At 43.5% G+C, this 27,685-nt stretch overlaps 1 protein-coding gene across 12 annotated transcripts in view; it reads right to left on the reverse strand.

Moving 5' to 3' along the window:
* The window catches only part of WNK2 (WNK lysine deficient protein kinase 2), a 121,167-nt gene that overhangs the window by 29,125 nt on the left and 64,357 nt on the right, over window positions 1-27,685 (reverse strand). For 7 of the 12 annotated variants that reach the window (XM_072875796.1, XM_072875793.1, XM_072875795.1 and 4 more), the window contains exons 9-23: window positions 24,843-25,039; window positions 21,967-22,119; window positions 18,277-18,468; window positions 16,697-17,236; window positions 13,855-14,169; window positions 10,935-10,984; window positions 8,232-8,397; window positions 8,039-8,155; window positions 7,708-7,875; window positions 7,432-7,483; window positions 6,132-6,248; window positions 4,573-5,660; window positions 3,097-3,169; window positions 1,493-1,548; window positions 731-1,416 (exon numbers count right to left, since the gene is read on the reverse strand). In XM_072875796.1, coding sequence (XP_072731897.1) covers window positions 731-1,416; window positions 1,493-1,548; window positions 3,097-3,169; window positions 4,573-5,660; window positions 6,132-6,248; window positions 7,432-7,483; window positions 7,708-7,875; window positions 8,039-8,155; window positions 8,232-8,397; window positions 10,935-10,984; window positions 13,855-14,169; window positions 16,697-17,236; window positions 18,277-18,468; window positions 21,967-22,119; window positions 24,843-25,039 — 3,970 coding nt within the window. The remainder of the gene's footprint in view (window positions 1-730; window positions 1,417-1,492; window positions 1,549-3,096; window positions 3,170-4,572; window positions 5,661-6,131; window positions 6,249-7,431; window positions 7,484-7,707; window positions 7,876-8,038; window positions 8,156-8,231; window positions 8,398-10,934; window positions 10,985-13,854; window positions 14,170-16,696; window positions 17,237-18,276; window positions 18,469-21,966; window positions 22,120-24,842; window positions 25,040-27,685) is intronic. The other 5 variants (XM_072875787.1, XM_072875788.1, XM_072875790.1 and 2 more) reach the window with 5 other exon arrangements.

The raw sequence follows: 27,685 nt of genomic DNA on the forward strand, positions 1-27,685 counted from the left end.
ACATTTTGGTTAAACTAGCATCTAATGCTAGCTTTTACCCATCACCTGCCAGGGAAGAAAGAAAACGTTCAGATTTAAAGCAGGTAGCTCTCAGGACTGGCAGCATGAGAGACTCCTGCCAGGCTCACCCAGCCACCCGCCGAGACTGGAGCGATGACTTGGGGAGAGATCCAATGGGAGGCGAAGCGAGGGTCTTACCTGCCTAACAGATACTAGGTTATCTACTGTAAAAGTGAGTCTGGGAATAGCGGTGGGTCTGTAGACCTGATAGTCTAAATCGCCCTTGCAGAGAAGGGCATGAAGAGAACACAACGGCAGCTGTCTATGCCGGCATCCAGATTATTTTTATGCCGCCTTAAATAGCGTCCACATGGGAACCTGCTATCACATGTAGGTTCACAACACGAGTTGTGTAACAACACAAGTGCTGTTGTTTGCTACCATATCAACATAGCTTTTCAGCAAGGAAACTGGGCATTGCAGCAGAAATGTTTTGGGTTTTAAAAAAAGTTACTATTGAATTAGTCTTCTAAATGGAACTGACAAATAAAGTGATACATAAAAGGATGCAGTCTGACATTTGGGGGAAGGTCCTAGCGATGCCTAATCTGCCCAGAACCAGTTTACTGATTACAGCTATGAAAGCCACGTATTTGCTCATCAGATGCAGAGATGCTGCCTAGGTATCTTAACACAAGTTTCCCTGGCATTGTTTGCAAAGCCGACATACTTTTCTCTCAGGTTCTGCAATTCTTTCTTCATATCTGCGTCTTCAAATTCTGAGTCGTTGTCGCTGCTCATGTACGACGACTGCGAGTGGAAAGATGTTATGTTGATGGTAGGAATTTTTGTTCCTTGCCCGTTAGGTGAATCGAGGCCTGGCGAGCTAGCTTTACCAGATCTTTGCAGAAAAGCAGCTGCTTTTTTAATTAAGTCAGTGGCTGCGCTACTGCTTGGGGGGGACAGTTGGGCAGCAGCAGCCGACTGACGGTGGAAAGGTTCATCAGCAGAATCGCTCGAACCCTGGTCACAGAGGACATCGACAGAAGAGGCTGTCTGCACCCGTTGGACAGCTGTCTTCAGATCAGGGCTGGAAGGTAGCTCATCCAAATAGACGTCTGGGGGTGCCGAGAACCTTAAGCAGTGCAGTGCTGTTAAAGTTAATTCATCTTGCGTGCTGATTACTGAAAACCTGCCAATAGTTTTGGCTGGTGTACCGCTATCATGAGTTTCAGCCTGTTTTCCATAGGAACTAGAGTCTAGAGAGTCATCCCTTTGAAGGTTATTTATCACCCCATCTGCTGTAGATATCTGCGTTACATTATCTGTGTGCGCAGACGAAGCCGTAGTCTTTGCCTTCTCGCTCCTTTTAGAAGTTTCCATCTGTTTAGTTATGCTTGATGATGTAGGTGCAACCTGGAGAAAATAATGGAGATTAAGTTTGAAAGTAGCTGTAACAATCAAGCATAAAACTGCTCCTGTTTCTGGTTACCTGAAGGAGGCCTTTTGTTGTAGCAGCAGGAGCTGAAGTGATGCTTGCAGCTGAACCTGTTTTACAAGTTGAAAAAAAATATATTCATGTCTGGAATGCTTTAGTATAATAAAAGCCAACATGTTCATTGTGATAAACTAAAGTGTGACAAAGTGTAGCACTGAAGAATAATTTAAATATCCAATCTTTGTAATACAGGATCTATAATGCAGGAGGCAGTATCAATGACAATACAAAATATCTGCAGGTAGGCACTCTCTTCAATCTATTGATTTGGGGAATTCAAATAATAATAGGAGTGTGGAATTTCATTAGTCTGTTTACATTTTTAAGGAGAAAACCAGAAGAATGAAATCTGCAGGGTACATTGGGACTGCATTAATAAGGTGTTCTTGATGTCTCGAAAAAGTAATTGCACTGGGCTATTCATGCATACAAAATGCTGCAGTTGACCACAGACAGACTGGTATTTCACACCTTTCATTTGACAGATACTGTCACCAACAATTAAAAGTGCCTGAAATGAAGTTGAACACACATTACTGAAAGTGGAAATTATAAGCTCAAAAGATGGCCACTCGGGCCACAGAAGCACACAAGCAGCAAAATATTAGTGGCGGTAATCAAGACGTGATTATTTCACAACCTGGACACTGGTTTTGAAGTTAAACCAATAAACGCAAGCTTTTCAGAAAGTTGCTTTCTTATGGCACATTGTACAGAGTGAACATAAGGCAAAAATCTGTCGCTTCATAGTTCTGAAATGGTGAAATACATCACTGCTTGATGTATCTAAGATACATTAATGACACTACACAGTGCTACATTGCACTTGCATACTCTCTTCTTTGTCTGTGGCGAGACACATGAATGCAGGCTACCCAAAGTTTTCCCCTCTCACCCCGCCCTAAAAGCAGTGGACGATCTACATCCACCAGGACAAGAACGATCTACGCTGTCGCACAAACCTGGTAGCCAGCTTTGCCATGACAATCTCACAAAAATCTGTATTACAAGCCCTCTCCAACCCCACTCATGACAGCAGGACCAGTTGAGCCCTTAAAACTTCCCATGACTTGCAAGACAGGTAAATGGAGCATGATAAATACCCAGTTTCTTACTATGGCTCCTACTACGTTATTATAGAAAGTGCCGTTGTATCTACAAGTACCTAAAGAAAAGTCCTAGTTCTCTCTTCCCTGAAAAATCTTATAAGCTTCCCCCCCCAAGGGGCTACCCTCAAGCACGTCATTTTTGTCAACACGTTTTTATGAAACCCAGCAAATCTGCGGGACTTTCTGTTTGGACTTTAAGGGCACTGGAAATTCATTATTGGGAATGTAGCCTTCCATGTGAATACCCTACACCTACACCACAGACGTGTATTACATATTTATGGTTTAAAATAAATCTGCTTGTGAGGCAGTTTCTTTCTAGGAAGCTCAACAGAAGCGAGATGTTTAATCTTAGTTATATTACAAATAGGATCAGAAATGCCTTGTGCTGGGCAGTGCTCTGCAGTTAACCAGAAGGGCGAGCAGCAAGGGGACACCGGAGGAGAGGACAGACGCATCACCGCTGTTCATCACTGAAAGGAGCATTACCTTTTCTGCTTGCTGACCCACCTCTTGCTTCTGAGGAATGAGCACTGATGCCGGTGACCTCCGACTTCTCAAACTTTCAGAAAAAAGGAAAAGAATTTCAGTCTCACACACAAAGCAGGAAGGCAATGCATTCTCCTTCCCTCTCTCTCCCTCACTGCCCTCACACTATTGTGGAACATTAAAGTATTTTATAGTGTCTGTGGAGGTGGCCTTCTAGCTTTTCCTTCAACTACTCTTCCATTTTTTTTTCCCTCCCTTGGAAGAAAAAAAGCAGTGGCAGTGTCACAGAGGGAACTGCAGCCTAAGTTACTGAAAAACAAGCACTGAATTATATATATCAGTGTGGGGTTTTGTTCTGGTTTGCCTTTCCAGCCAGACTGTACGTTCTTCATCTGTATGTCTGTCTTCAGAAATTCTATGTCTCTCTTTTCTTACTGGCACAGATTTTAATAGGACAAATTCAAATTACTGGAGAGACATAACACCTTTCATAGAGAGCGCATTTCATCTGTTGTAGAAAGTAATTTATCATTATAAACAACATCCTCTAAAGAGTTACTCAAGTGCAGCCATCTTTCCCGTAACATACAGCATCTTTCATGCACTTGATACAGTTCATCCAGCTGACGCTACATGGAACAGCCTCATCCTTGCTAGTGGTGATGGAATTAGCTCCAGAAATGCTACTTTTCAAGCAAGATGTATACTGATCTTCTAGCAAGAAGTGCTGCAAATCTGTTGAATTTAATAAACTCAGGATTTTATCTGAAAGAACACAACGCAGGTGCACAATCGAGACATGGAGCAAATAATGACCCGGAGCACCTGCTCCAGCTTCTCTTCGATGCTTCCCAGTGAAGTCTCGCTCTGCCAAGTTCAGGGGAAGACAAAAGAAATCATTACTGGAAGCAGAGCAAGCTTCTACCTATGGAGTAGGTAGCTGCAGCACTTGAACAAAGCAAAGGCTCCTGAGGTGTTTATTTTATTCAGACTGACTTGGAAGGCAGGCATTATAATCACTGCCATTAATTTATATATATAAAAAAAATCCTATTGAAGCACGATCATCTTCAGAACTTGACTGACAATACTCCTCATGTGTTCTACATTCTTCAGCTACAAAAAAATTATCACATTTCTGCCCGCTTTAGAAACAGGACACAAGAGGAGGAGGAGAATGAGTTAAGATATTGTACCGCTTTTAAACCCAAAGGAAACGTTTGGCTTTCACTAACAAGCATTTACGTAAAATGAGTCAGAATGCATCTGACGGTAAAAATTTAAGAGAACCTCCACATTGGAAAGCAGTCACCAGACAAAAGGTAACAGACCCAGGAGCAGAAGCATAACATGTTTAGAGAAGCAAGAAATCTATACATGTCCTACAACAGGCTTGTTGGTTCTGAGCTCTGCTTTGGTGCTGTCCCTAACAGCTGGATTTGGGGGTATAAAGCGCAGCGTCATTGCTGTACTAACCAGCGCTGGGTGGGGCGAGATCTCGGATGGCACGAGTGGCACCGACTGGGCCTCAGCAGCAGCTTTCACCTCCTGGCTGGTATCTGCAACATTATGGCCTGGTTCTCTCAAATCCAATGTCGATGTGGGAACTTGATCTTCGGGAAAAGGTGGCAAGTTAAATTCACTGTCGCCCTGCTCTAACGGGACAGAGGTGTCTGGAGTCCCTGCTGATGCAGAAGAAGTAGGAACGTATTCCTGGTAAAGTAAATTGCGCAATTTCTCATCGAGGCTTTTTATCGTGTTGTCAACGAAGTCCACCCTGGGTGGTCCCTCTCCGTCGGACTCGGCGGTGCTCGGCTGCTGCTGTTGCAGCAGGCTGATCCCCACGCCGGCGCAGGCTACGGGCTGCGCCTGGGACAGCATCGCGTGCTGCTGGGATGCGGCCGCTGGCACCTGGGTAGGGCTCTGGAGTTGAGACCCTGCCAGACTGAGAGGATCGGATGCGGCGGCCGCAGGGAACGCTTGGCTCACGAAGGGGTGCTGCACCACGCCAGGCTGGCTGGCCTCCGGCAGGTGAGGGACCTGCGCCGCAGGCTGCCGTTCCAAAACGACGGCGTCCGGGAGCACGGGGAGCGGGCAGAGCTCTGCCGCCTTCGCGGGAGCTGCCGGGACCGACTTGTGCGGCCCGACGCTGCAACACGCTATCTCCACGTCAGGGACACACGTGCCCTCGTCAGCCTGCGGCTGCAGGTGCTGAGGAGCAAGGACAGTGTCGGAAGGCTCCTCCAGCAGGGCGGCACGGGGGGCAGGAGCGCCCGGCTGAGCACCCATCGCTGCCTTCAGCGGAGAATACTCCAGCTGACCTCCGGTAGCAGCTGCCTGCTCTAGGATATTTGGAGCAGATCCCAGTAGTGCCGGAGCTGAAAACTCTGCCTGACTTGGTAAGCCGGCAGAAGGTGCTGCAGCAGGAACTTGTGCCAAGGATGGAGAGGCTCCGATGGGGCTGTCGCATACACCTGCTTGTAGGGGAAGCTGCTGACCAGCTAAGACCCCAGGTGGATCCGTCACCGCAGAGCTCGCTTGCTGATCGTCCGACTGCTCCAGGTCTAGAACGCAGACAAACATCAGGGTAACTTTTTTTATGAGCTGCACAGAATGGAAGAAAGTCACTGCAAAGCTTTGTGGTTAGCTGCAGTGATAACCACATCTAGCCGCAACCCATTAGTGCTTCCCATCAGAAAATAACTGTTATACAAGTCAAATTAGAACCTAAAATCACACATTATGCAAAAATATTTCACTGAAAAGACACTTATTAAAACAGCAGTGACTAGAACTTCAGCTATCTTACAGCGTAAGGCAGAGTTAAAACACTGAGACTGTCCTGAAACTCAAACAAACATTCCTAATTTGGTTCAATTCCAGAAACACTTAAAATGCATGACTTAACAAAATTCATCATTTTCTTCCTCCAACTAACTGAAATGAAACAATCACAACTAAGTCAGGTGGGAACAGAAGAGAGATGACACAGCAACTTCAGAGAAGAAAACATTTTCTAGAAAGTTTGTAAATACCTGGACCTTCAGACTGCTGTGTACTCTGAGGTACCGGGGGAGAAAATTCTGGTGCATCAGTAGTAGAGTTTTCCACAACAGGACATATAATAAACCACCTTTTTCCAGTATGCAAAACTAGAGATGAAGAGAAAATAAAAAGTAAACACAACAGTTTCCATTCACTCCAGTTCATCTATCAAATTCCCATGTTTAGAAAGAAAATCAGAACTTCTACAGTATTAGCCAAGATTAAATCAGCAGCTCCTAATCTGATTCTCATCCCTTCTGGAACGGAGACAGTGATGCCTCCCGATTCTGCCACATATTTTAAGTTATTTGAAAATGTATTTTTGAAATTTTGTACATACTTTCAGAAGGGTAATAGTTATGTACATTAAAATTTTATTAACGGTACTGTGGACCTTTCATTTCTCACAATGAAAAATATGTTAATTTTGTAAAGTTTATCCAGCTTAACCTTTCCATGTTGGAAGTTTTCTAGCTAATATTTCCTTCCACACCTTATCTCAAAGCCTGCCATATGTAAATAGCAAACCAGAACTATACACACTTTGTTACTTTCATTAGTAGAAATATAAATGTTATGTTAAAAAAGGCATACTGAGAAAATTATATGACGTTTACAGGCAAAAAATAAACCAGATCGTTTGAGCAGAAAGTCTAGTTTGGAGGATTACCCAGTTTCTGCACTTGTCAAAGAAGTTCTAAACTATCCTTCTTCCCCTGTAAGCATGGAGCAAATACCCAGGGCCACACACAGCAACAAGAATTTTGGAAGCAATGCTTCCTTCAGCAGAGGCTTCATTTCTCCCACCAGCATACGCTCACAGAGAACCAAGGGCCAACTCCCTTCCCATTCCACTTGGCTGTAAAACCCGTAAGCTACAATTCTCTTCAGAAGGCCAAGATCCCCCCTGTAATACCCCACCAGCAGGAAACCTTAGGGGTTAGGAATTTCAATTAAATTACCAACACAAACATAATCGTTTAGCTTTCTCTTGCAAATGTGGTTATTGTTGTGGAAAGAGTATGCGTGCCCCTACCTTCTTGACTGTGCCACCACTGATTATCAGCTTGTGTAACTCAGGGCTTCCCTAAACATCCCCAGACGTTAGATTCGCCCAGGTTCGCCCTGTGATCTGCCAGGCTGCGAACAGCAGGGACCACGGTTACACCCACAGTCCTAGATATATTTCCAACCGCCAGTAACTGGTGGATTTCCTCCTGAATCTAGGAAGCTTCTGCATAAGCTCATCACTGCCTTAGAGCTTGAGATTAAGTTTGTATTCAAACGCACATTTACCATTTTGTTGATACATGGGGGTCTTCATCTGAGACTGCCGCTTCTCCTGTTAAAAAAACAAAACCAAGACGATAGAAGAACTAGCTGTCTTGTACTAATGCAAGAGGAGCATCATTCTAAGGAGCACTCATTGTAAGCCTTAATAGAGTAAAAGCATTATTTTTCTAGCTAAGAAATGTTTTTGTTTTTAAACACAGGATGTAACACTAATTTACAGTAACTGGCTGTTAAGAAAAAGGAATCAAACTAGAAATCTTTAACATTTCTTACCTCGTTCATTTCCAGTCTATCAGTGTCTTGCTGGGGACTCGTTCCCTGATCAGAACTTCGTTCTCCTTCTGTATCTTCACTAAGCATATCTTCTGCTTTATCAATTATATCTTTCATTTGTTCAATAAATGTCTCTTTTTCACTCTGCAATATGAATTCATTCTCTACCTATAAGGCCACATCAAAATAAAGAAGAAAACAGCAGCGTTTCAATTAATGCCCCGTTCCACAGCTACCAGAAAGCTCTGTCAACAAGCACATAGGAGAATAAGTTGGCTGAAGCGACTTGATGCATTAAGAGACTGCGGGCAGCCGCATGACCAAGCCTTACCATGTAAGTAGCTATTTCCTCTGGCGCATCACCATCCAAATCAAACTTAAAAGTCACCATTTTGTGATTGTGTGTTTCAAGCTGGCACTCCACCATCTTATCCCCTGTGTTACAAACCTGCAAAGACGAACAACAGTTATCTCTGGCACAGCCAAAGGAATCCTCAAGTTACCCTCAAAGAGATTGTACTTGCATTTAATATGGTCAGTTTTGGTCTGCTGGACTTCTCTTGGCGTGAACGAGCTCGTGTAGATTTCTTATGTTTCTTTGAAGACTTTCCTTCTTGTTTTCCACTTCCTATTGCTCCTTCAAAGCTGTCACTCATCTCTTTACCCGAAGCAACATCTGGACTCATGTAGCTTTGTAAGAGAAAGGAAGAAAAACCCCAAAATAAAACCGCTGTCACACACGATGGAGTTATGCATAGGTAAGATACACAACAGAGACTGCAAAAAAAAAAGTGCACATCTGCACTCTTCTGACCCAAACTGAGCCCACTACTGAAAGATGCTCAGTACCTGAAGGGACTACGCCAAGCCAAGGAACATGCCTGACTATCACACCTAATAATGACTTATTAACGTTTCTGCCAATACGGTAGGGAAAGTCCCATCACTCAATATATCACTACATCCCCCTAATCCCTTCACTTCAGGGATCCTTACAGTCCCTCTCTGAACTGCACAAGTTCCTGTCTTTCTAAGGTCCAGTTTTCTCAAGTCCTGCCTGTCTGCACTCACAGCGGACGGTCTAAACAGGGTCAGTTTATGTTTGTCGGAGGTGAAGGAAAAGAGTGAGAAGTCAGTACAGCATCCCATAAAAGACTGCCTCTCCTCTCTCTGCAGTTCTCAAGAACCAGAAAGAAGGTTTTATGCCACAACATCCCAGATGACCAGCTAGCAACAGTATACCATTTCTAACAGCCAAACCAGTAGCTGCTAACAACCTCATTGTCATATGACATGTACAGAAAACATCAACATGCAAGTAATTTGCAGGAAATTCAGAGGTTCATAAAACCCATGTCAGGAAGGAACCTTGTAAGGCCATCTGGCCTATATATTACCCCAGGGTATGACCAACTCCATCTAAACCAGTCCTCACAGAGGTCTGTGTAACCTGATCGTACAAAGCTCCTGGGAGATTTCATAACCTTCCTGGGTAATTTATGCCTGTGTTCATTTAGCCATACAGGCGTAAAAGAATTTAAGTCTAACCTATCGATCCCTTGCTTAAATTTAAGGGCTTTACTTCTTGTTCTGCACTAGTTGCACAGAACAGCTTATTTCTACTCCCTTTGCAGCTACCTTGTACGCGTAACTCGTACGTTAGGAAAGTGAACACGTTGTGTGCGTAGGATATACTCTAGATCGCCTCTTTGCTCCAATTGCCAGCCATTTGATTCATGTGCCATTACCCTCCACTCTACAAAAGCACAACCCCACTCCAGCACCGAGTTACCCATGCACCTGGAAAAGAGAGACCTCCCTCTACAACTCCGAGGCGCGTGCTGACACAGACTCTCCGTGCTGCTGCAGTCAGCTTTTCAAACACTGTTCTGGAACAGGCAAATTAGAATGCAATAGATGACTGAAAATTTGATGTGCCTTTCTACAACAGATTAGATAGGCAAAATGAACTCATTTTGTGTAACTTATTTATAGCCAGAACTAACCTATAATCACGAAAAATTAGATTTCACTTTCCATGCAGTATTTAAAAGCAGCACAGTCTTGGGAAAAAAGGTTCCATTTTAAGGTCGTGGAGTTGCACTGACTTGTGGCATGCTAACTTTTTTGGTGGGGTAGAATGAAAACAGTAAGAGAGAGATGTCTTTAAAGAACCTCATCTTAACTCATCTTGTCTATTCAGGAAAACAGAAAAGGGTCACTAAAATCCTAACCCCAAAGCTTTATAATCAACAAGGACAAAGTTGGTGCTGGCTCCTGCAATAGGCAAGGCATTCAGCTGCTTATGAACACACACTGTTTGTATCTACCTTATCCATATCCAAAGACTGAAAAGCCTGGCTTACTGCTGGTGCCGCAGCAGGAGCTGTAGCACGGGAGCAGCAGATGCCTGGGGAGGGGAGTCCTGCCCCCGAGCAGCAGCCACTGCCCCCAGCCAGCCCCTCGCCAGCCCAGCAGCGAGCCTTCCTCTCCAGGGCTCTTCCTCACCGCTTCCTCCAAACCGTGCTGCTTCCCCTTCTGCTTCCAAGTACAGAAACAGGCAGACGAGGGCTGGCAAAAACTGAAATTTGCTTTTGTTTCTGAGGAGTGCTGAGCCGGCTCCGGGGGTTATTTATCCTTAGGTCTGTAATTAGCATTACTAGGCTTGAGTGTGACCTCATGCGCTGCAAAACCACAGAACAGGCTTTGGCCGCGTATTCTAACATTTGTTGATACCTTTGAGTGGCTCAACACACAACTCTCACCCATACACCATTCCCCGTGGCATACCTGGGGAAAGATCATGACAGAAGGCGATACAGGCATACCCAGCCCGAAGAGGGAACAAACGATACAGCCAGTTATACTAGCGTGGCATGTCTTTATACAGATTCAACAGCATCCAAGCCAGGGACTGTACCACTTCAGTTATCTTGACAAAAAGGTTACATGCTGAAGTGAAAGCTGTTGTACGTACATCAAGGCTAGGATGCAGCACCCAAACTAAGAACTGAAAGAGTTGGAGGAGCCAAAATAGGCACACGGTACACAGAATATCTGCAGCTTTCTCCCCAGCCTTGCACCCTTCCATCTTCTCCTGGTCAGCTCCTGCTACTCTTCCCTCAGCCAAGGCAAAAGCCAGGCATTTGGCTTAGCCTTGTAAAGAGAGAGGAAAAACAACCTCCAGAAAGAAAACATTTCTTATGCCAAAGAGAGTATAATGATACCTTTCACAGCTCTGTGACAGAGTTTGAAGTTTGTCTTGTATTGCCTGCTCCTAAAATGTAAGAAAAAGTCATTTAAGTAAATGCATTATATTGGCAGATGAAAAACACCTTTAAGAAAGCTTTGCTGTTGAGACACCAGTAATCCTAAACCATTCTGTTAAACCAGTTCTTGGAACTCAGAAAAAAAATAAATGTCCCATTGTACCATCCCAACATTACTTCTGTCCAAAGCATCAATATCTGTGTGCAACCACTTTTTAAGACAGAGCCACTGATCTGCTAGTCCCCTTCTGCTGCCTCTGAAGCAGAAGAGGTGGTGAAAGAAACAAAACAGTTCTTACCACAATGGAAAAACTTGATTGCAGGACAAATCCACATCAGCACCTACCTAATTTTTTTTTTTTTTTTAACAGATCTAAAGTACAAGCTAATTTGCTTCATTGCTTTGTGTAGTTTCCTGAAATATGTTAAGTATTTCCATTGTATTTGGCTTATTGTGAAAATTTCTGGGGAACTTACAAATAAAAGATGAAAATTCATCATTTCAAAACACCGCTCTCATGTCGTGTCCTCTTGTTCTCTACACAATAGAAATTTTCCCTAAAAGCTTCCCTCTTCACTAGTTGCGATGCTAGGATAGACATCGATAGCGTGACTTTCGCATGGGGTAGACCTGTTTTCACAGAATTTGTGATGATGATGCTACGGGCCCTCCTGCAACAAACTTACCATATATGTACACAAACACACACACCTATGCATGTATATAACCGTGTATGTATATACACACACCCCGAATATATTCATAAATATATATAATTTTATATCTATATATTTATATAGAGACAAACATGCATCTATAAAATCCTTCTATAGACACACAGCTAGAAACAAGCCCCTTGACTATCATCACTACATCTAAATACCACAGCAGCTGGTAGACGGGAGTTAAAAGCTTAGCGGTTAACCAGTCACCCGTACTCATTGCATATCATGCCACACACATGCCACGCCAAGCTGGACTGCAGTTTCAATAAAACTGCAAAATTAATGAACAGTGAGAACACAGACATAATGTATCTAAATCTTAGTAATGCACTTGATCAAGTGCCTTACAAAGTCTCATTTGCCTGATCAGTTCAGATTGGTTTGGATGTGAGCACTGCCACACATTTAAACAAAAGATAAGAGAGAAAAGCGTTATGACAGAGTAGCAACAAAATGCAGGGTTTCAAATACATACAGATATGAAACTCCTCCTACGCCCAAGAAAACCTTAGCAATATATATCATAGAATCAGCATGGGGAGCACGCTGATCAATTTGACCATCCTATGACGTTGGCTTGACTTCTTAAATAGAACGAGAGAAGGGAGTTAACTTACAGATGAAATATGAGAACAAAGTTAGCAAAACAGTGGTTAAATGTTCCTAGGGATACGAGGAAGTGCCAGGACAGACACGTGCCTCAGCAGGCACGGATTCCTCAGGTAGTATGGGACAACTCGTATCCCCCGTATCACACTGCACAATAACAATGAAGGTTATTCATACTTCCAGAATCTCTAATGGGATGGACCCTGCATTGAAGGCTGTAGCTTTGGCATCAGCATTGAACCTGACAAGGAGCTCAGTGCGTACAGAAAAAAGGCAGTTGGAGGAGAAATACCTTGAGTAAGGGACATGCCTGACACAGCCAGGCTTTACTGGGGACTTCTGCAAGTGCAGCACTACAGACTGCTTCTACCTTCTGCTGTATCTAACCTAGAGGATACAGAAATTCACCCGGAAACGTCCTGCATCACAGCATGAATATTTATTTGACAAGAATTAGATTGCCACTAAAGGGCAGGCAAAATGGGGAACAAGAATCTAGTTTTGGTGTTAGCAGCATCCTTACTGAACACCTTCTGGAAAAGGAGTTAAGCTGTACCTCTAATGAAATTTGTAGGCTGTACTGTGTAGTCAAGGCATGTGGCAAGTGCATGGAAGCATGGGGGAAAAAAGATTTAGTCTGAAAAGATGGAAACTGTTACTTTGGGAGGAAAGGTAGCTCAGAACAGAGCCTCGAGGGGAACAATTCTGAAAGCAGAATTGCTGAGGGACATTTCCATTCAGAAGTGGCAAACAAATTAGACTTATTTACTGAAATCCGGTACAAATGCCAAACCCTTTGTTTTGCTTTGCTTATGGATATCTATTAAAGAGTTGAAGAGAAAGAAATGTTCTGTGACATTCTGTCAAGACTGAAGGTCAAACAATCATGGGAGTGGAAAGAAAAGTCAAAATAGCAGACAGGAGGAGCCGATAGTTTTATAAAGGAAAACAATAAAATGTATCTTGCTTATATGACCACTGAGAACTGGGAACGCCTACCAGTATCTGAGGAAACAAAAATCCCAGGGCTAGACTAGAATTCAGGCAATACAGGAGGATACAACGCTAAATGAAATGGGAATAAGGCTCAAGCTGAGGAGCATTGAAGAGCCTTTACATAGTGAAGAATCAGACTATGAAACAGTTTAAGGCAAACGATGGTTAGGTGCACAAGTGCCGGAGACATTTAAAACAAGACTGGACAAAACACGGATGAAACTCTACAGAACAGCTTCTTACTGACCCACAGCACTTAAAGTAATTTCTAGCTCTGTGCTTGTGCTCAGCTATGGACAAAGAGGTGCTCAGTGCTGCTGCCTCATGACTCGAAGGAGACATTTCACAAGGTACAACATGCAGTTTCCAGCTTCATTTGAAATAGCCAATTTTTTGCTGACCCAGAGCTGCTAGCATCTAGGACAAGTGGCTCTATATGGTGAGCCAGGATAATCTCCCTTGTGAAGTAAGCCCATTATTTCACAAAGAAGTAAGAAAGAAGGTTAAGGGTGAAGCTGGTGAGTTACGTCAGAGGAAAGGGCTCTACCTCTTGAGATGTCTCTGCGACTGCCTGGACAGCCGAGCAGGGAGCTGGGAGCTGCTGACCCAGCGGCTGGGAAAGATCGGGCTGAAGCTGCAGCAGACCAGAAGGCTGAAGAGGCAGACAGTGATCTATGGGGACAGGCGGACTAGCCGTAGCAAGGCTGCCGTGAATCTGTGAAATGCCTTCTGGAGCGACGCGGGGAGGCAACAGTTCAGGCTGCAACTGCAAAGGCGGTGACATGACTATCGAAGGTTGCACAGGCAGCACAGGCACCTGGGCTCCAGCTTCCAAAGCGTACTGAGTGTGTCCAGTAATCTGCTGTAACACAACAGACAGCTATTAAAACAAATCTCTGCTTAGAGTGCTTGCGACTTACATGGCAAGGTACTAAAGCCACCGGAGTTCACGGAAGGATTACGTTTCTGCAGTGAGACTGTATTTGTGTGGTCTCTGCTTGGAAAGGTAACTGAAGAGTTTCAACTTGCTTTGAAATGATCAAATAAAAATCTAAGGATTCTTCCTATAGAATTATGGCAATGTGTGTATCGCTCAGGCGCTATTTAGTTTGTAGAAACAAAGCCGTATTTTGCTAAGAAACTAAAATCTTAGATTATGAATTTGTTGTCCTGAATAGCTTGCGCTGCTTTCAACGAGCATACCACAATGTCCATGCAGAGAAAAATATACTCTACCCATAATCTAAATTAGGATTTTTTAAAAAATCTGTTTTATATGTAGAACCAGTAGCTGGTCTAGAACACACAATTAACTCTTTTTTACTGAATATACACCGGTGTCTTATGGAAGACATTGTTGTCCATTTAGTTTAAACATTTAAGATCCCACTTGACGTGCTAAGCACCAAGGCCTCAATCCTGCAAAGGCTTCATTGTGTTACGCACACAGCGGAAGTTTCATTTACATCGGTGGATTTCTTCAGTGCTTTAAAATAACTCGTGTGCGTAAGTGCTTTGTGGGAACTGGACCGATGCGATTAGATGCCAGCTACCTTAGAGACTATGCTGTTATTCTGCATAACAGTTCTGTTGAGTTGTACATTTAAGAACAGAACGTTCTCTTTTTAGGTACATCATGTATTTTTCCAAGGGGACTGAGCTTGTGGGAAGAGGAAAAAGGAAAGAAAGGAAAATATGGAAGAAAAAAGCCTTTTTAGTACTAGGTAAAACTCTGCCTAATTTTTACTTTTTTGAAGTATCATCACCTGGAGATTTAGGCTATCTGGAGAATATATCAAGACTCAGATGAGAACTAGGCCACACAATTTAGTTACAGCATGCTCTCTGCAGATTCTGGATATGAGCCAAAATTATTATTCCAGGTTTTCACGTGGATAAAAATAAAGACACTGTGTGCTTTGCAACACAACAGTTACACGCCTGCCTAAATGGAGGTTGTTAGAATAGCAACTGTGCTGTACAGTGCAGAAGAGCAGTGACTTTTTTTTTTTAAATCTTATATAAGTAGAATAGTTCACAAAATGTTTCAACGTATAATTTACCTGGGCAAAACTAAACTCAGAGGCGCTAAACATCAACTGCCAAAACAGCAGTGCATTGGAAAGCCTTTATTTACAGAAATACCTCCCCATTAAAAGTACTTCAAAACATAGAACAATGTATTTTGGAATATTCCTCTGCACTTGTCCATTTTGTTTGTAACAGCTGGTTATTATCCTAAAAAAATTACTACGCAATTCATCCAAACATAGTTGATAGATAACGACTGTCAGGACTGTTTGGGAATATCAGTTCTCCAGTTTTAGCGTTTGCCATGCCTGCTGTGTGTAACAGGCCTGATTCAATTCCCTCTAAAGCCACGGGAAACACTATGGCTAATGAGCTCACTGGTAACTGTCTTGGGCTCCGTGTTGCCTACATTTTCACAAACAATATTTCTGTACCAAATATACGGCTGAAGAGAGAAATTAAACAATGACGTACTACTTTGAAGATGCCATGATATGGCAGGTTGAAATGGGATGTTATGAATTTTAATCAATATGTTGTGCAGAGTGATGTAGTAGAACACAGATTTTCAAGAATGCTATTCTTAACAGATTTAGTGCTCTCTCCTGCTTGGGTCAGACCGCGTTTCACTTTGTCACATCACAGATGTGGCAATAGAAGTATTTACAGACTGTCAACAAGTCCTGAACCAGTTCTCTTGTAAATAGTGCTAATATTAGAAGCTCCATTTTATGCTTAATTTCTTTTCAGGGGGAAAGGGTCTGCAGCTAGAATTCATTCTTGTCTGATAGACCTCTTCTGTGCAGTTTTCTGGAGTCGTTATCGAATGGCCATTTCCCTTTACTGTTTTAAAGCAGTTCTACATCAAAACAACTCTATCGGTTCGCTCGCTCCTGCCAGCTCGCCCATATTTTGCCACGAGCGTACAACAGCCTACGTATGCATCACGCGCAGACTGGAGCAAAGGCATCAGCAAGGCTGTGCAGCCGCTGTCATGGCTCTGCCTCTTCTCCTCTCACAGGAGAAGGACAGCTCATGCTTCTCTCATATTTGAGATGGGAGAAGGAAGAGGGAATTTAAAAAGTGCTCGTCTGCTCCTTTTCCAAAGCCCGTTAGGTTATTCCCTATACCCCCTGGATATTCCCTGTCCCTGGATTAAGACCTCACCTGCTCCACCTGACTTCACAGCTCTAGCAACCACCTCGGGGACCAAGGTCCAGAAGTTAACAAAACGTCTTAAAAGCAAGGGAAAAAACCTCCCCAGTGCGTGCTTACAACGGAGCGAGCCCCAGGAACGCCTGCGTTCCGTAACCACCCTACGGTCCAGCATCGAGACAGCCCCACGCCCAGCGGATTACCTGGTGACCAGCCCCAGGCGCAGCCAGAGTCTGTTCTGAAGGATGAATTATGCTTGGCTGAAGTGACTGAGGAGGTGGAGGTTGCTGCGGCTGGGACACTGCTTGCGTGCTCTGCGTGTGATGGGGAGAGGGCGCTTCGCTCTGAATGATCTGCTGGAAGGTGGTCTGGTACATCTGCTGCTGGGGGAGCTGGGGCACCCCGTGATGCGGTGGCAACGCTGGCACTCCCGGCGGAGCCACAGCAAGCAATGGTATCGTAGCAGCCGACATATTTGGCACTATTGTTTGGCAGGGCAAGACCAAAGAAGCCACGGTTGTATGAGGAAGATTGACTGCCTGCATGGGGATGGCAGGGGAGCTCGGTGCCATAGGCAGCGTGGGGTTCATGGGGAGGCTGGGCAAAATCACGGCTGGAGCAAAATACTGAGAAGGAGCAGGTATGGGGGGCACGTTTGCAGCAGGTATATCAGAGAGGTTTGGAGGAAGGCTGTCAAGTCCTGCCAGAGGAGTAATTGCAGGAATGACAGGAAACTGAGGAATCTGAAAAAAATATAATATCACATAAATTGCACGTGCTTTCACTGATGGTACAAAGTAGTTTCATTTGCCATACAAGTACATAAAAAAATCACCTGTGCCATGATGATAATTATGTCTGTTTGTTAATCACTTCCATTCATTTCCCAAGGTTTATAAACAGTAATAAAACCCCATTTATGCTTAAATCATTAGCAAAAGAGAAAATTTCATTTTGGGGGACATTTTTATACCTTCGAAGCTTAAAACTATTTCTAACACTAGCTTGAAGCCTTCAAGCAACATACTAATTAAAAGCTGCTTTCATTTTAACAGAAATGAAAAGGAATTGGACCAGACAAAATGCAAAACTCTTTCATGCAAAATTCAGTAAGACAATTTGAAACCCTTGTCTTTAAACAGGTTGGCTGCCATCCAGGCAGCACAGAAGATCCCATAAAAGGTTTTTTACAATCAAAACCTCCCAGTGACGTAGCAGACTAACTACCATGTCATCACGGAAGCAGCTTGCTTCTTCCCTTTGGCGCAAGCTGCTTCACATCATGGTGGCTGCCGCTAGCAAACACACTAACAGCACCAACAAACCCTTCCCGGCCAAGGAAAAGAGTCCGCCCCTGCTCCTGAAAACAAACAGGGCTGAGAGCTAGGGAGGGAGGCGGCTGGGTGGCGGGGAAAGTGGTGAAGTCAGGAGCTCAGAAACAGAAAAAAAAATGGGCAACTTCTCATGCTCTTAAGCCTGGGATGGGGAAGAGAGTATGCCATGGACGGGGGGGGGGGGGAGCAGTTATTGCAATTTTGTAACTGCCATTAACTGGATTCTCTAGGCATGACACAGGATTACTCACAAAGGAGATTTTTGCTTCACCAAACAAAAACAAATAGTAAAGAAAAATACAGGAATTAGGAAAAAGCTATATTCTTATGGACTAATTAAATTGGCATGCACGCAAAATAGCCACACAAAAACTGCAAATCATGTTAATTATTAGCTGGAAAGCTTTACTCAAATGGACGTATTCACACACAGTTTTCAAAGATACTACCTGGGAAGGGGCCACCGGCGGAAGCTGCGGCACAGTTGAAATCTGAAGGGGTTTTAGTGGAGTACTGCTGGCTGCCACCTGAGAGGTCTGGGGCTGATACTGGGGCAACAGATGGGCTGCAGGCTGGATTGGGCAAACTGGCTGGCTGGCAAGCACCTGCTGCAGAGAAGCTTGCTGTGATATGGGTTGCTGCTAGGAAAGAAAAGAAAAACAAAAAGGAAGGTTATAGCCTGTATATTATGGCAGAACCAGTTCACCGGACACAGCCACCTGTTTCTTTCTCTAGTTCAAGCTGCACAGCCAGAACAGACCTGTCGCTCGGAGCAGGGGCGGTTTATAGAAGGGAAGGGCGCTCCTAATTTAAACACCGCACAAGAGCCTATGTTTAAAATGCATTTAAATGCAAGATACGTTACCTGAAAAGACAAGTTCTAACTGTCTTGGAAAGGTTATTTGTAATGACTCAGACTCTTTAAATCCCAGAGATTGTTCTACTTGGCCCTGTAAAATCCCCACCTACTAACTTCAAAGATTCCTACTATGCAGATTATACCCAGCTAATCTTGGCATTCAAAAGCTGACTTCATAATGTAGCAGGCATTGGAATATGCAACACTTATTACGCGAGACATGACTAAAACACAATAATTATAGTAAAAGCTGGATCCCAGTATTTCTGAGGTGCTGTAGTAACAATGTGGCAGCCAAAAAAGCAGTTTTACCATTCCTGGGAAAACAGTGCTCCGCTGGCCTGCCAGATTTCACACAGTAGAATAGAAATAAAAAGCTGCATTAAAGCTGCAAATAATCAGTAACAAACGTTTGTGTTTTCCATGCTACGGGTATCTCCTTCAGTTCCTCTAATTAATGCTGAAAGTACTTTAAAAAAAAAAATCTTCTGTTTCAGAAGCCTGGCACGGAGGCACCACGCTGGCTCTGGACTGACCTACTTGGGACCAGAGGACTGACTGCTGCACCCGGGCTCTGCGGCACATAGAACCTAACATCATGCCCGATGGTCAAAAGGTAACTGTAAAATGAATCGCCAAGCATTATAATCTTTCATCTTCACCACTTCCACTGTAAATCAGTATCGTGATATTTTGCTCTGCACTTTCTTAGTAGTAGGAGTCTTCAACCAGAGTTTTTAGGTATTAATACAATAAAACTGTAGAAGATGCATCAAGGAAGCAAGATGCCATCCACCCTTAAATAGCTAATTCAGCCACGACTGGTAAGTTTCCAATACAAGGATCAGTGAAAAAAAGTGTTTGGCGACTGGTATCGAGTGTCCGGGGCTGAATACACCAAATGCCACAAGCAGCGCAAGACACGCTGGAGGCGGCATTGAGTAACTCTGCACAGCACCAGCTCAGCTCCTCAGCATGTGTTAGTCCTGCCTGAGTATTCACCTTGCCACATTAAGGAAAAAACTAACGACGTGGCTCTGTATTGCAGTTTCTGCCATTCCAGGCTTTGGGAAAGCAGGGGCATTTACCCAATTAAAATCCCAAACTCAGGGGAATGGCAGTGCCGATGCAAACAAGCAGCTCCGCAGGAGCTGGCCTGGCGCTGGTGATGAGACAGAGCAAACCGGCTGAGACGGACCCCACCTGAGGCACTGGGGCAGCCCCCGCTTGTCCCCCAGCACGAGCTCTGCTCCACCAGGCTCCTCAGCTCCGCAACACGGGAAACTCCTGCCAGACCTGACCCGACCTCAGGAGCAGAACAGTCACACTCGCACGGCGTTGGGCTGGAGCTAATAAACCTTGCCAGCACACAGAGCCGGCTCTGCTTTCTCGGCATCCCGGGCTGGGTTAATCTGCAGCTCAGACAGGCTGCCCACAGATAACTGAGGATTGAGCACGCTGACACAGGCTGTTCAACCCACCTTCGATTCGAGAGGACACTGCCTTAAAAGCAGAAAAATGGTGCTCATGGAACTAAGCAGCTCCCTTAAGCCTCCATTTTCAATTCAACTTGTGTTTCACAAAACGCTTGTGAATTGGATGAGGCACAGGGAGGGGAAAATATCCAAATGAATTATGCTAACTTTGCCTCATTATAACCTTAACATTATAAATGCACCCAAATTGGAAAAAAATATGAGGCGATGCAATATTGATCCCATGTGTCTGAGACATCAGCGAATAACCATACGAGATCAATACATTCCATTCTGTTCGACAGATGAATTTTCTCACCCTGATTTCCCATTCTTTTGTTGACCTGCCCTACTGTTCATTCTCAATAGACTGCAGATCGCCACTGCTCAGAGCATCGTGCCTGGAGACTCTGGGAACACCAGACATACTTCTGTCTCCGAGGTACACAGGTGCTCTGGGAAGTTCTGCACAGAAACTTTATCATTTTACCTATTTCTGTAATAACAACACTTTAAAAAGTCAGTCTTTTATTGGACTTCCTGGAAAGATTAGAAAACAGACTAGTTATTAAATCCTTTTACTATCAGGGATAGAATTATTGCCAGAGACAGCAAAGCTGTGAGGAAAGGGCATGTGAAAGAAATTGAGCAAGTTGGGCAAATATCCTATTCCAAACCAGCATTTACTCATGGGGGAAAATAAACAACAGATTTTGAACTGTCAGCATAAAGCTCCAGAGGCCCCTAGAGAGATCTGTGCAACTAGTGAGGTCCTAAATTTGCGTAAGTGTAAAACTTCTGGCCGAGAGAACCGTGAGAATATCCCTGCCCTTTAGAAAAAAACCTGATCTATGACAAAACTTCACATAAGCACATGTTTTTCAAGGAGCCAAATTACATTGTTCTTACACTGATGCTTTCAGAAGAATAGAGCATGTTAAAAAAAAGCAACCTGCGAGGTAAACGTTGATAACTAAAAAGGTTTGGAGAGGTATCATACATGCCAGCCACAAAGTATACAGACACTCCCCAACCCCGTCACCAGTTTCTACCAAGGGAAGCCAAGCTTTTGGCAGAATCACAGAAGCGAGCCATGAGTTACCACGTCGCACGGGTCTGTGGCTGCATTCCTTACAGGCTGCACCTCGTGCAGAGGCACAGGGAGCGACCACAGCCTTCGCCGCTGCCCCTCAGCTGCTTGAAAGAGGTGCTTTGTAAATACCTTTAAGGAACACAGGTTTTGGGGGGAGTTTGGTAATTTAAAATGCACAAAGAATCACTATTTGGAGACAATTCAGAGAGAGTCAGAGTCTTCTCTTGGAAGATAAAGCTACTGGCTGGATGCCTGTATTGAACTATATTTAACACACGTGCACAAGTCAAAAAGCAGCATTGCCAAGGATTTAAAGACAACTGACACCAGGCAAGAGGGTCTCTTTCTAACCTTTCAGGCTAGAAAGAAGCTGCCAAATAATAACACAAAATTAATAAAAAACTATTTGATTTCTAGGGACCAAGATAGTACGTTGAAATCAAGGCAAGGCTTCAAGCCAATGCTGTTAAGCCACAATGGAAGAGAAGTCTTAAGCTACATCAAGACGTTCCAAGGTATCGCACAACAATTGTCCTCAAGCCCATCACTCTCCCATCCCTTAAACCCAACGCCCTTTGCCCCATCCCTAAGTCTCTCCAGCTGCAGTTCAATAGTTCCAAACACCTCAAACTTGCTACAGGCATGGGTTGGAGTGAGCAAGGGCAAGGAACGGGATGAGAAAAGCGCTCCTTGGCAGCAGCCAAGCACTCACCTGCTGGCTGGCCAGCACTGGCTGCGGCTGCCCCAGCTGCAGGGAGGCGACGGTGGTGGGCTGGACGACGGGGAACGGCATCACCGGCTCCTGGTAGTGCTGGGGCCGCTGGGACAGCACCGCGGGCGCAGCCGGAACGGCGGGGAGGCCAGGCTGCAGGAGAGAGCACTGCTTTAGAGAAGAGTCACCCTCACGTTAGGAGTCTCTGCAACTGTTCACCAAGAACACAACTGCAAGGGAATGGTCTACTGGGTACCTCGTACAACACAGAAGGGAAAAAAAAATACGGAAAGTTATCCGCAAGGAAAGGACAGTTACTTAATCTAAACATGTGGAAAAAAGTCGGCAAAGTCCCAATAAGACAACCAAACTGCATTGCATTTCTTTCTGGAAGCAAGCGTGCAGACCAGTAAAACCACTGAAAGCACACACACAGTGAGGCTATACCAACAGCAACAAGCTGTTAACTGGGTGAAAAAGAAATTTATCTTCACCAAGATTTTTATAAATTTCATAAAGAATCTTTATCTTCCAAAAAAGCAGGTAATTTACTTGAAATGGATGCCAAGAAAACAAATAGAGAAATGAGAAACAAATTAAAACCACAGTGGAAGTGAAAACAAAAAAAAACGAAAAGAAATTCAGATAAGGTTGGTAACAGCAGCAGTTCTCTAAAACTTCAGCTCAAACAAAGCAGATACATTAAAAATAAACAGTATGCCAGACTGAGGCTCATAAGCCAAAAAAAACCTACTACAGCTCCAGTTATGTGCTTGTTATCTTGATAAATAATCTTCCAGATACATACAGTGATTTTTTTTTTCTTGGAAAACAGAAAGTTTTCAGTCAGACTTCTGTTTCCTGTGTTTCTTGAGATTTTCAAACCTTGGAACTTTTTACCTCGGTTATCGCAGGAAGAAAAAAACATGGAAACTCCATCAGAAAAAAAAAAGGCTATGAGAATATTTTGCTCGTGAATAAAGGTTATTATCTTGCCAAACCCTCAATCACGAAAAAAAGTAATGCATTTAGGTTAAAATTACTGAAACCTATCAATGGAATTATGAGTGTCGTCTAAAAGAGTATGCTGCACAGCTCAATTTAATAAAAAAAATTCTGCTCAAGATGTGCCTTTTGAGTGTTATATTTAGAGTTGTTAAGGTAGTGCCTCAGGTGAACAAGAAACGAGGAAGGATGCATCCCAGGAGGTGTACGCACGTAGGAAAGGTGCTTTCCACAGTGGAAGGAGCTGGCTACAGATGCCAAGGATGAATTTTTTTCCTTCAGGTAAGTGGAGTCATGTTTCAATGCATTCACAAAGTACAGTTCATAATTTCTTGCAGGCATTTTGGAAAATATAAGGTAAAACCAGGGAAAATTATGTGTTTCCCAAGTACATAGGGTAAATCTGGATCAGGCAGGAAATAAAACATTGGTCCTGGATTTTGTTTTTTCTTCTCAAATAGGATGAAACAAAAAACCCAATAATTAACCTACCATATCGTTACTATCATTTTTACTAGGCAGGTTGCTTCCACTGCTCAGGGTAGCTGCAGTCACCAGCTTGCTCTCTGCCAGCGGTGCTTTGCCAGCACACGCTTTACAACAGGGCTGGGACCATCCAGGCACGCTGGCTTCTCCACCAGTGCAGGATTCGGAAGGCAGAACGTTTTCTGCAACTCTTGCAGATCTCATGGGAGAAGAGCTGGTCTTTTGACTAATTATGTATTGTAAAGATTCGTGTAACAGAGGCAGGTCTAAACTTCTGCCCCATGGCCTGCTGATTTGCAGGAGAGGTTGAGACGCCGAGTCTTCTGGGAGTTGGCTACCTGGGGAGTGAGCATTTTCAACAGGCGTCAAGACTTCTGACAGGTTTTGATCTTGGCCGGACAGAAATAAAGAGGCTAGGCACATCTGACGAGGCTGGTGAGGAACCATTAGCTCCGGAGGGTGTGCAGAGGTTCCCAGCGCCAGCAGAGGTGATGCGCCTGCTGCCTCTTCTCTAGTCTGCAGATAGGCGTTTTCCTCTCCCGGTTCTTGGGGAAGGGACCTTGGGTTTGGAGTCAGAGCCACGACGGGGTCACTGTGGCGGCGATGAGCAGCGCGAGCGCTGCCTGCCGCGTGTAATAGGTGCGGGCTGCAACTGGAACACGGTGCTGCCACAGCTTCTGAAGGACACAAGGCACTCATGTTGGGCCTCTCACTGGAAGCACCTGAAGATTTACGTTCACTCCCATGCGTGTGTTCTTGCACCAGTAGTTCCATTAACTGCTTTTGGTCAAGGTCATAACGGCATGAAAACGGGAGCAAGCGTGAATGTCTGACTGGGCTAGCAGTGCCTGGTTTTGGAGCCCCGGTAATGGATGTACATCGCCGTCTCTGTGCGAGATTAAATCCAAACCCAGAGCCAGAAAGGCAGTAACTGGATGTGTGACCTTTGTCGCAACTGGAAGAAACATCAGGCCCAAGAGGCTCCTGATCAAATGAAGGAACAATAATGTGTGGCTATACTGACAGTGAACAAAACCAAACAAACCAGTTCTCAAATACGTGCATGAGTTTAAAACTAATAATTGCAAAGGTACTGATGTAGTTCAGTGACAACGGATTGATAGGAAGCTTTTTTTACTGCAAGCATGAAAGCTGCCACTGAAGCATTTCTTCAGAACGGCAAATTTAGCTAGCCAGACACCATCTAGTAAGCGCACATTTCAGATCGACTAGAAACGTATTACTAAGCAAGTCACCATTGGTAGAGCTGAGTGAGGAATATATGAAGCAAGCCCTGGAATCCACACCTACTGAAAACAAGAGTATAAATGAGCCATTAAGTATGATCCAGGATACAAAACGATTTTGAAAAGCTTTAGACTTACTCCTGAGGGCTGCTGGTAGTGCCCCAGCTGCTGAAGGCTGTGGGGCACAGCCTGGCTCTCGCTCAGAGGAGGGCTATACACCCGCTGGATAGCAGGAGGTCCTGGATCAGGCAGAGACGAGTAGATGACACTTTGCTGGCTGCTTTGGGAGTCTGAATAAACAGTGGACCCCTGGCCACTATCAAATGTGCTGTCAGCTGAAAGAACAATGTTTTTTATTAAAAGCTCAACAACTCCAAACGTTCAAGTAATTATTTTAGAGCAAGGTCAACATTAGTTTACGTAATTAGCATTTTTACTAGCCTAGCCCTTTCCATTATATAAATAAATTATACAACGCAAATGTTATTTTCTACAAAAGACACGTACTGCTTCTCTTAAGCCAAAAACCATCCCCAGGGATTTCTGTGCACTATGATATTTTAGGCACATTGATATTTCCATTAAAGGGCATAAGGTTGACATTAAGAATTGCAGACATCTATAGATTTTGTAGGATGAAAGGAAAGGAAACCCCAATTGTAATGTTCACAGCAGATCATGGAGTCTTTTAGAGTTACATCTCCTGGGGACGCACTGACTTTAACACCTTTTTTTTAGTAGCACTGAAAATTACAAAATTCTTTATATTGTACGCTTTATTAGTTCAGCAAATCATTCCCTACTTGAGTATATAGCAATACCTCAAGATGAGGAAGAGATAACAAAATAATTTGCAGGTTTGCAATGACTTAGGAGTACCAGTCAGAGCTCTGACAGTTTCTCATGCAGAGCGTTTGCCCAGCTAACCTGCAGAACTGCACAGCTATGGGTACTGGGCAAGCGTCATATCTTTTCTCAAATGGAAATAAATCTTTTAACTGTACTATTGAGTATTATTACTGATTTAAAAATGTCTTTTCACGACTTTTGAAGCCTGTAAAGTACAGGTGCCCAGTTCTTCTTGAGCATAAGCTACTGTTTTCTTCATTTGAGAAGTGAAATGAGACAATCAAGACCGTAGCTGTAAGTATCCAAGAGACAAATAGCTTGTAACTGAGATTTAAGACTCAAAACTGAGAGAAAACTGTAATACAGTTACCAAAAAAAGGATTAAATTACAGCTAAGTTTAAATGCTATTTCTTTTTCTGACACTTTCCATCTTCTCTTTTTTTCCATATTCCAAATAAGGTTTTACTTATTTGGCTTTTAAATAACAAATTATTTTCTAATAGCACCAGAGATGACATTTCTCCTCAGTACTCACAAACTGTTCTCCCAGCTGTGGGGTTTTTTTCCCCCCTGCAAAATTAAACTCCCCTCTATATTTATTCAGCTCATTTCTAAAAAGAGTCAACACAGCCCTACTCTAAGGCAGCAGGGATTTCTGCCGCATACACACTTCCATTTTATTACAAACAAGTATTTAAGACCTCAAAGGAAAGGGAAAAAAAAAAAAAAAGAGTATGACAGTAGAGTGCTAAAGTAAAAGCTGTGAGTCAGTCTCAGATTTTTATAGAACAACGTGCATTACACACATTAAGTTATTAATTTTTACATTTTACCTCAGATTATGATATGAATTGGTAGAACAGTAATTTAGAGAGGTCTTGGGCCTAACATCACTAAGAAAATGTTCAAAGACATCTGATAGCGAATTGTAAAATAATACCAAGTATTGGTTATTTCCAAAAGTTGAGGAGGACTAGGAAATAAACTGGGGGGTTTATATTTAGTATAAAATTCTGCCAACTCTTATCCAGCAGAACCATGGGAAGCACAAGTAGCCTCATTGTACCACTGGAAACAAAGAGAGTCATAATTATGGTGTTTCTCAAAGGAATTAGATAGCATAAAATAAGTATTTGATCCAAAAAAAAGAAATGAGATCAATTTAGCTTCAGAAAAAAAGCTTTGTAAATACTGCAATATTCTGAGTGTTATGCAAATATGGCCATTTCTCATATCTTGTAAAGGTTTGTTTTCTTGTAGAGGCATGCTTGGTTACTTTAGTATTCAAAGCAGACCTCTGTATAGCAATTTCTACAATACCTGACTTAAAAGCAGCAGCTGTCTCTCTGCTAAAGATAATGCATCTTTAATTTAAATGTGCTTACATAGAAGTTCAGCACACTAAAACGGAAACATTATGATAATAGTTTAGTAGCAAAATACGTACATCAGATTTTATCAGAAAAACTGGCTAGAAAAAAAAAAGAACTCTCATAAAACTTCAAATCTTCCAAGCTAAAAGTGTCCGGCAACTTTTCCTTCAAAGTTTAAAAGTATAACTAGATTAAGATTTCAATACCAGAGCTTGACTCTGTAACAAAGGTTGATTTTAGGGGACACACACAGGGACAAGTTACTTTAGGGAAATAAAAACACTACTTCCTCATGCCTTGCTGTTTGCTGGAGGTAAGTCTGATGCTCAGAAACAAAACGAAGAAACAAGCTCTGCAAGCAAAGCCAGGTAGTTTCTTATTCAGAGCTAGACCAAAATCAGTGCTTGGAATTCAAACAGGAGATGTAAATCCACCTGGCTTGAAATAGCCCAGTGATCACTCTTGCATCAGCCCCCAGCTGAACGTAAAGAGTTGGCAGAGCATCAGCTTGTAGCTACCAGGGCCTGGATGAATGAGAGCAACCACCTCCTCTGACCTGCCATATCGAAGATCAAAGAACCCCCTTGCTTCAAGGCCAGGAGCTCAGGCCAAAAGAGAGAGCCTGGAGGAACAGCGAGGGCACTGCATCGTGACCTAAGGACCCCAATAGTAATTGGTGTCAACACACAAGGTCTGGTGCTCCCAACGTGCGTGACCAAAACCACAGCTGATACTTCCCACAAAACAGGGAAATCTTG

Source organism: Ciconia boyciana, chromosome 11 (assembly GCF_034638445.1).
Source record: "Ciconia boyciana chromosome 11, ASM3463844v1, whole genome shotgun sequence".
NCBI lineage: Eukaryota > Metazoa > Chordata > Aves > Ciconiiformes > Ciconiidae > Ciconia > Ciconia boyciana.